This window comes from Aristolochia californica, unplaced genomic scaffold (genome assembly GCF_029961685.1).
Source record: "Aristolochia californica isolate CCGP_79_NKW_82.1479 unplaced genomic scaffold, dmAriCali1.0.hap1 SCAF_14, whole genome shotgun sequence".
Classification (NCBI taxonomy): Eukaryota; Viridiplantae; Streptophyta; class Magnoliopsida; order Piperales; family Aristolochiaceae; genus Aristolochia; species Aristolochia californica.
Genome location: NW_027181815.1, coordinates 9,405,337 through 9,414,433, shown reverse-complemented (window position 1 = coordinate 9,414,433; position 9,097 = coordinate 9,405,337). Strand labels below are relative to the sequence as shown.

The 9,097-nt window shown below is 34.4% G+C and overlaps 1 protein-coding gene across 2 annotated transcripts; it reads right to left on the bottom strand.

Annotated features, from left to right (window-relative positions):
• Positions 1–6,203: 6,203 nt before the first annotated feature.
• On the bottom strand, positions 6,204–7,228 carry LOC137949501 (uncharacterized). 2 transcript variants are annotated; one of them, XM_068795556.1, is made up of 2 exons: positions 6,902–7,228; positions 6,204–6,440 (listed from the first exon to the last, which is right to left on the bottom strand). In XM_068795556.1, exons 1-2 carry the CDS (start codon positions 7,187–7,189, stop codon positions 6,291–6,293), a joined length of 438 nt encoding a protein of 145 aa, XP_068651657.1. In that variant the 5' UTR covers positions 7,190–7,228; the 3' UTR covers positions 6,204–6,290. The 2 variants fall into 2 exon arrangements, 1 of the variants encoding a protein (XP_068651657.1); XR_011111864.1 differs by lacking the exon at positions 6,902–7,228 and adding an exon at positions 6,520–6,594 and having other exon boundaries at positions 6,397–6,440.
• Between the last annotated feature and the right edge of the window lie 1,869 nt (positions 7,229–9,097).

Below are 9,097 nucleotides of genomic sequence, written 5' to 3'. Positions count from 1 at the left end.
TCATCAGCTTCTTCTTCTTCCTTCCTGTGTTAAAAAATTTAATTATTTTGGGTCGGGGGGATGATCTTATTCTACTGGATGTGATCGAGTTCTGAGATGATAAATCCTACATGATGTTTACATCTCAATTTCTTCTTTTAACTTCTGAATTTAAATTCATTGTACCTGGGTTTGTTTCGTCTTTGTTTTCTGTTCACAGTTAATTAAATTCGATAAATCCTGATTTCTCACCAAAAGCTCCAGAATTTCGTCTACAAGAACAACGCCACTTGGACAATCAATCCTCCTCAACATCTAGCATCACCTCCAAAAGGGTAAATTCAAAAAAAAGCCGAGAGAAAATGTAGACCGATCGTCTGCAATTCCACTTCGCTAACGCATTATCCCAATTTCTTTCCAGGCCGCACCACTAGGTTACATAAATGTCGCCGACTTCGTTTTGGCAGCATCCTCCTCGCTCTTATCACTGCAAATTTACAAATCTGAAACCATCTTTGATGAGCTGCCGCCCAGTATTATTCTACATTTCTTCAAAGTCTAAACAAACCAGACGTTACATTAGATCGTCTCCACAAATCACACCCAGGAGCTTCAATAAAAAAAACGAAAATTCTGCTCTTTTTATAATCATTCTTGTGGATGTAAGCAAAGCTAAGTTAAATCAATTACAACCCCCTCGAGATAAATTAAGAACCAAGAACTCCATCTTGAGTGTTTTTTAAATTTGGGAAGTGATGAGAGAGAGGGGAGTTGAATGAGATGTTTCCACGAGTTGGGATGACAGGGAAGGCCCTACTGAGACGTCAGGTTGATCTGGAAATGGGCTGTGAAATGTGACTACGAGCTTTATTAAATAGAGTCTTGGATTTGATGGATTTTAATAGTTTTCATAAAGGAAGTTGGCCATTTGCAAAGTGGTGGTGGATGTCTATGAATGTCACCACCCTCATCTACATTGTTTCTTTTAGAGGTCAGCTTTAATTACATATCGACCAATATTAGGTTCATTGACATGAACTCACTAAGCCTCTCCATTTGTGACACTACCCTCACTAATCCATATATTAACAAATTCGAACTCGAATTTTTTTAATGAACCCCTTCTTCCTCTTCTATCTGTTTCAGGGGAAGGGTGGTCGTCGGCCGCTCACCGCCCTTTTCTCAAGCAACATTAGTTGAAAGAGAGGGGAAGGAGTTTTTGTGTGTGGCAATGACAATTCTCTCAACAATAAATTACCTGAACAACCGACAAATTTGGCCTAGCGTATACCATGTTTTTGTAACATTATTCCTTTGATTAGGAAAAATTATTTCTTTTACCTCAAAAAACAGTAGACGATCAATTTGTCATAGAGCATAAGAAAACTCAATCGCGATCACATCACCTTTAGTCTTTGTGTATAGCATACACTCTCTCTTAATTTTTACGTAGGAACTTAAAAGTCTACTTAAGTTATTAAAAAAATGACTTAAAATTTAAAAAAGTAGAATAGTTTTTAAAAGATGGAATGCATCAAGCAAAAGATAAAAAAAAAATATATTGAATAGAGTTTGAAGTAATCAAAGTTCATTAAGATGATTATAGTAATGTAAAATGTGGCTATGATCCATCAATTTGCCACTGAATTGGTCAGAGACAACTCAGAGACCATGAATAAAATAAGTCTGCATGAGGAGGTTAGCCCACTTATGAGTGCCACTTTCATTGACCTTATGCCTCACCATATTATCACAACAATCAATTGTCCATCTCTACATTTGATCCCATCCAAGTTCCTCTTTATTTTGACATGTGAATTGTGATATTTATAATATGTTGTAAGGTGATGCTTACTCACTATATACAAACATTTGTTTTTATTGGAGGAAAATTTGTCAACAAAAAATTTATATTTTGCCGACAAATTTTTTTCTTGAAAGAATTTTGGGCTGTCAAATTCTACCGACTTTATCTCACCGACAAAGGTTTTTTAATGGAAAAATATTATACTGACAAATTTTTTTCTAAAATTATTTTATTACAAAAAAAATCCACTGTAAAGAATATTTTATTTCTATCAAAATAGATTACGATAAAAAATTATGTCAATAATCATATTTTTGAATTTATAAAAAATATTTGACTAGAATTTTTACTAATAATTATATGTTTGGTTCTATCAAAACCCATTTTACAACAGAAAAAATATATATGCACAAATGTCTTCTTAAGTTTTGCTAGTGAGATATTTCGCCAAGAAAACTCTTTTTTTTTCAAAGAAATTTTTTTTACTTATGTCGATGAAATATCCACCAAGAAAAATCTTTTCTGTTTTTAATCTTTACAATTTTTTTAATTTTAAATATTTAAAAATTCAGTTATATATAATATTATATAATTAAAAAAATAGTATAAATTAAATTTCATTTATATAAATTTATATTCTAAAAAATTATTCAATACCAAAAAAAAAAAAGTGCTTTGCAAGAGGAACATACCAATATCAAATGTAGGCAAGAGTGATGTGAGCAACCATATAGTGGATCATCTAACTCATTAACAAAAGCACTACTCAATATATTCAAACTCCAAGATGTGGGAGACCCAATTCATTGGAATTTAGTTCAACACCTATTGCCCAAGTTGCTATGACCATATCATGTATGTCTTCTTGTTAAAGTTAGACATCGTATTAGTAATTTGTATAAATTTATTTTAAATAGTAAATAAAATGAGGAATGAATTCTACTCACATATGCAACTCTAAAGTCTTTATAAGCCCATCCAAGAGCCTTTGTAGAGTGAGTATTCTTGAAGAAATCCACTTTATTTACACATTCCACCTACAAATGCAAATATAATAAAGTTCAATCATCCACACTTATTAGGAAGAAATAAAAATGTCAACATTTTTATACACTCCATCTCATATTGTGTCATGTTAGATCCGGATATGAGAAGTGGTGTTACAAATAATGGAGGTAAAAGTGGTGTATTTTGGAGGATTTTCTGTCGGTTGTCCCAAGCAAATCCAAAACTGTGCATCGGATGCACGACGGATCCTTGAGTTGAAAGTGATTCGACCATCATATCGGGTCTATGCACAGTTGCAACGTTGGATCTGGTTTCTAAAACTCGATGTGCTAGCCAACAAGCTTATTAAGGTGAGCCATGCTACCTTGCCATCTTCCTCTCGATGTAAAACAAACCATAATTGAAAAACTTTCATTTTTAGCATCATTTGTTGATGGATTTTAGCCAAACAAAAGGGGAAATAGTTGGATTTGAGACCCTTTTTACACTACTGTTCAATTAAATAGAAAATCACAATATTGCAATGAAAAAAGTCATTCAAGAACACGATGCCCATCGGTAAAAAAAAGAATTATAAACTTTTTTTTAGTGGATGTTTATAAAACAAGAGGCAAAATGCTCGTAGTAAAGCGATCTATTCACTTCATAAATCAATTTGAATGAAAAACAATGGAAGAGATATGACACAAAAATTATGCAAAAATTAACTGTGAAACAAAAAATTGCAAAAATCAAACATTCGGTTCTAATACCATGAAAGATTTTTAAAGCGAAAATGAAATTGATGATAAATGGAACAAAAGGCACAAACTAATTTTACGTGGTTTAACCATAGGAGTTTAATCTACAAACAAGATGAAATATACATCAATATAAGCCTATTTATAGGCTAAAGAAGAATTATTTGATTCCTTAATAAAGAATTCAAATTTTCTTAATTAAAGAAATAGAAAATAATCAAGATTTTTCTTATTTTATAAAATCATGGTAAATCAATCTCTTTATTGATTTATCATTAATTTATTAATTTATTTACATAATTTAATTTAAAAATATTTAATTCCGAAAAGTAATTTCTCTCTTAACACTAAGGGCCTAAATATTTAATTATTATGTACTAAATATGGTCATGAGGTAGACGTGAGTAGGTTTTAGCGTTTAATTGGCAAACTTATTTATCTTACTGTAAAAAGACCTGATATTTTGTTTGATATCAGTGTTATTAGCCCATTCGTGTATCAACTCTAACTAGTTCTGTTGACTAGCAATGGAAAGCGCTCTTCAATAGTTAAAGAAAAAATCGGTACAAAGACTATTATATAAGTGTTATGGTCATACTTATATTGAATGTTTTACATATATAGATTGAGCTAGCTCACCTGATGAGAAAAAAATCTACCTTGGATTATTGCAAAATGGTAGGTGAAAATTTGGTCACTCGGAGAAAAAAAAAAAAAAAAAGTGTTGAAAGTGAAAAATCGTATCATAGCTCATATAGCAAGTGAATTATTGTAGCTTTACGTCATTGACATTCAAAGTAGGTTTCCTAATTAAAGGGCTTATGCAACTTTATTTTGATAATTAAGTAGCCATATATATTGGAACTAATCTGGTCTTTCATGAGTGAACCAACACATATTGAGATCGATTACCATTTTGTTTGAGAGAAAATTCAAGTCAGTGTCATATCCATGCACTACATTGTATCCAAAACTTAACTTGTAAATATATTTACCCCCCTACATGCCCCAAGTTTGACACATTTGATGTTTATGCACTAGTTTAAGGGAGCGTGTTGAAAAAGAAGAAATAACTCGATCTAATCATGCATGGTGTGCCTTTTAATTTGTTTTATATTTTTAACCTCTAACCATACATGACTTTTTAAGGGTATTTTAATCCATTTGTAAATCTTTCAATCAATATAAATGAATGTAAGGAGAAGGCTCAACCCATCCATGGAACCAACTCTCCTCTTTGTTTCCCAAGTTCTTTTTCTCAACTAATTGCCTACTCTCTGTTGCCCTAGTTCCTCCTCTCTTCTTCTTCTCTTGTCCTCTTATTCTTTCTTATTCTTCCTCTCCCATTTAGTTCTTTCAAGCATGAAATATTAGAATCTAAAAAATATTATTATTTCTAATATAAGTTATTTACTTTTGTTGGTATTTCCATAGACAAAAGCTCACCAAAAACACCTTGTAGGAAAACACTTGTTGATGAAATTAAAAATTTGCCACTAAATGTGTTCGAATGTGATGGGCAAAAAAGAATTACTGGAAGAAAACAATTTCTGCTGGAAAAGTGTTATTTTTTGGGTAATGGTAGAAAAAAAATTATTTTTTCACTATAAAATATTGATGGTGAGATAAGAATTGTTAGTGGAATTCCATTCTCACCTTTAAAAGTTCTTCTTTTCATGGTGAAACCCAATTTTGTTGATAAATATCTTTCTTATCGTAAAAAAAAAAAAATCCGCCACCCAACGCCAAATTTCTTGTAGTGACTGTAGTTATGTACTGAAGTACACCACTCTTATGTTGTTTTTCTTATGTATTTATTGTCATATTGAACAAATTCCAATTTCCTTATTTTAGCTTTCATTATGATTTTTAATACTAAAATTTATGTATTTTTCATATTTACTTTATTTTAAAATTTTAATTATGTTAATTATAGTTTGAATAGTTGTACCCTAGACAAAAGCGGTACAAGTGGTTGTACCAAGTATGAAAAAGTGGTACTCTTAAATTAATCTTTGATCCTCCAATAAATCTTCATAATTATGGCAAGTAATTTTATCTTATGTTCATCTAACCATTACAATATTATCTAATATTACTCAAAATTGGAAAAAGATGACATTATATTGCCAAATTGATTAAATGTGTAGGAGATATAAGTATTAATACGGATTACAAATACTTGATGGAGAATCATAGTGGACATGGAAGTTGTCTGCTTAGAGAGTGTATCATCGTATAAATACCTATTCTATTGGCTCTATGGACAACCACAATATCACGACTGTGAAGTCAAGTCCAAAGTCTATCCCAAAATGACTAGCCATCTTAAGAAACATTTTTTCTAACTAATAAACTCAATATATTTGTTTTCACTAGTCCATGTGGGACTATTCCTTAACAATGACAACCAATCATCAGTCTCCATGGTTGATCTATATAAAAATTCATCAATTTTTAAAGTTTAATTCTCTCTATAAATGAGTTATTTGTCATTTTTCTATATTGATGGCAAAACACTTATTTATAGTGTGGCTCTCTACCGATCATTATGAAGGGAGACTTCAGGTTTCATTATGGAGGGAGACGGTAGGTGTAAATGAGTCAAATATAATCAATATTCAGGTGAAGAACGCTGTACAATGATTATAATCTATAAATTTGCCATGAAAGAAGAGAGGTCCATGCTTACTTGTTCCTGATTAGCTCTTACAGATCAAACTTAAGCTAAGTAAGCTCAAATGAATGATTTCTAATCACTCAGCAACCACCCTGGTCTTAAACACCAAAATGAAGATCTTCTCCATCGAAAAATACAAGAAACAACCTGTAGAATGCGTCACGTACGACCCAAAACTTGATCCCACGATGCAGTGCCATGCACGCCCATACACTCGATCGAACTCCTGTACCAGAAATTTACAGGTTCAGTTATGCTTCGCCGTTCAGCACCAGGAACGAAGAGAGAAGACCGTTCTCAACTACCTGGATCTTATTAACTGTCGTTCCTGAATCATTTCAGTTAAAAGTAGGTGGTTGTAATCTACTGGTTTTCCTTCGGTTCTCAATCTTCTGGAGCATGATAAAGGATTGCCCACAAATTAATGGCAGTAAAAGTTTAATCTGTCTCGTAGGTCCCAGAATAAAAGATAGAAGGAAAGCTAGTAAAAACACTGCGGATGTTGATCTGAAACATGTTTCAGATTGAAATGACAAGCCGAGTTGTCCACTTATATGAATCCCACGCGAATGAATGATCCTAATGGCTGTCTCAGCTGAAATGTTTCTTAACTCTGTAGCTAATTTCAATTTCAACAAGTGAAAACAAATCTGGGTCCCTAACAGAAACTGGGAATATCGAACGTACCTTCTTGATGTTGTAAGCCATATGCTTGTGGCTGGACTTTTCCGGGCTATCGTAGGTGCATCTAGCGCACCGGAAGGCATGCACCTGCATGAAATCCGGCATATCGGCCGCCATCACCTTCACCTGAAGAAATGCAGCGACGGAGTGGACATTCGTCTCCAGTAGTGACACTGACTTCCTCCCTTGCACAACTTCTCCTCGCTCTCTTCTCCCCTCTTCATGACTCCTCCTCGGACCCACAACTTGAACCATGGCTTTCAGGGTACTAATCTCCGGCGCCGCCGGCATGAGCTTTCTGGTGTTACTCGAGTGATGGAGTTTGCTGGAGTCTCTCCTCCTCCTCTCATGAATAATTGCTTCCATCCTTTTGCTGCTGTCTGTGGCTTGATTGGTTGGACGATAACCAGATATAAATAGCGCATCAACTGTTCCATTGATGGAAGCATTATTAGAAGACAGTAATATAATGCTGATGGAGAAAGGAGGTTGAATAATTAAATGGCAAACCATGTGTTACTGCCTTGACTGGATGGGAAATGGAAAAAGAAACGAATAAGAAGAAATTAAAATTGGTGGTGGCGTTTGAAAGAGATTAGATATGTCCAGATCTCCTGTGAGTAAAGCCAAGGTGGTCTTTCCTTGACCTCAAGTACTTTTGGCTTAGATGGGTATGTTCCTTCAAGGCCAGCACAGATTGGCCCCTACTTATTGCTGTCAAATTATCAGACTCACACATCGACCTTATCATCTTCTTCTCTTATGAAATCAAAGAATTGATGTAATGGTCTCGGAGCTGCTACCACATAAATTAAACTGTCCTGGATGGAAAGCCAGTCACTGGAATAGGGGTGTCCGATGGAGAAGACGCAGCAACAACTCTGCTCGATTACAGAAAGAAAGTATGTGGCGAATCCATTGCCGTTTGGGTAAATACTAGGCCACTCTGAAGACCCTTTGATGCCTCTCACAGTCACGACAATGCCAGTCGTTTTTTTGAATTTAATAGTGGGGATTTTGTTCCCTTGTAGTACTCAAAGAAAGTTGGAAAAATCGGTAGGTGGAGAGGTTGTCATGGGAACCATGATGCAACTGTTTTTCTTTCCTTCTCCTTCTCTGTCTCTCCTGGCGAGGTTTCGTTGGGAAAGTACAAGGCAGGAAAAGGCAGATCGAAATGGAGATAGTAGCAAGAAGATCGTCTTGGCTCTTACATATGGATAATTTGGTTTAACCCAAAATGATACAGCCGATTGATTTTACTAGCTTTAAACTTATCAAGGTGTCGATTGATTTTATTTTAGTTCAAAAGACCCATTTAGAGCCTACTATGTTCATGAAAGAGGTTGGAGGAACAAATTCTCATGTGTCATTTAAAATAAGAGAATGGTATGATTTTAACATGGCTTTTCTTCAATGTGGAAGGGAGAATGCTTTATAATTTCGAGGTTCTTGAAAAGATAAAGCATGCAAGACAAGTGTAGAGGATTTCTTACTCTTTGTTCTAGTAATTATTGGATGGATAATTGAGGAAGAGGTCTCTAGGGGAGGACTACTTCAAGTTGGAATCAGATTCATAGGAGCAATAAAACAAGAGCCAAGAGTTAAAACACAGATAGGGAGAAGTGAATCACATCATGTGGATTCACGAAGGAGGGATGGAAGAGAAAGCAGACCCTATTTACATCCTTCCTATTCATGGAAATCAATGGAAGGTGTGAGGTTTCCAGTACTGGTTACAGAGATACTCAGAATGGTTAGAGGAAACAGCAGAAGACATGGGGAAAATGCTATTTGACTTCAGGGACCACCCAAGAATATGAACCTTGAAATAGCCGTTGTGGAAACAAAGGCTTTTAACAGCAAAATCCAACGTTCTGAAACTTTGATACTAGTGTGGAAAGGCAATTAATTTCTTTTCTGATGAGGCTTGTGCTGGCTCAATTCAATGAGCTATTTATCGTTTGTTTTGCCAGAAAAAGAGTGCTTTAGTGTTCTGTCTTCCCAATGTAGGACTTTATTTTTTCTAATTTTTTTACATAGTAAAGAATGCTTATTGCTTAAGACAAATAGTGACTTAGAGAGTCCCCTAAGTACTCCCGTATGTCAAACTCACATTCTAGAAATGTTTATAGCTCTGCTCACACTCTACATAAGTAAAAGCAAACCCAGTCTGTCATTTGAAATTTAAGTACGGAAGAG

What these genes read in the sequence shown, in the direction of transcription:
- LOC137949501 (XM_068795556.1), bottom strand. Translation starts at nt 7,189, where the DNA reads ATGCCGGCGGCGCCGGAGATTAGTACCCTGAAAGCCATGGTTCAAGTT. An exon ending in TGGCTTACAACATCAAGAAG is followed by an intron (nt 6,441 to 6,901) that starts GTACGTTCGATA and finishes TTTCTGGTACAG; the next exon opens with GAGTTCGATCGAGTGTATGG.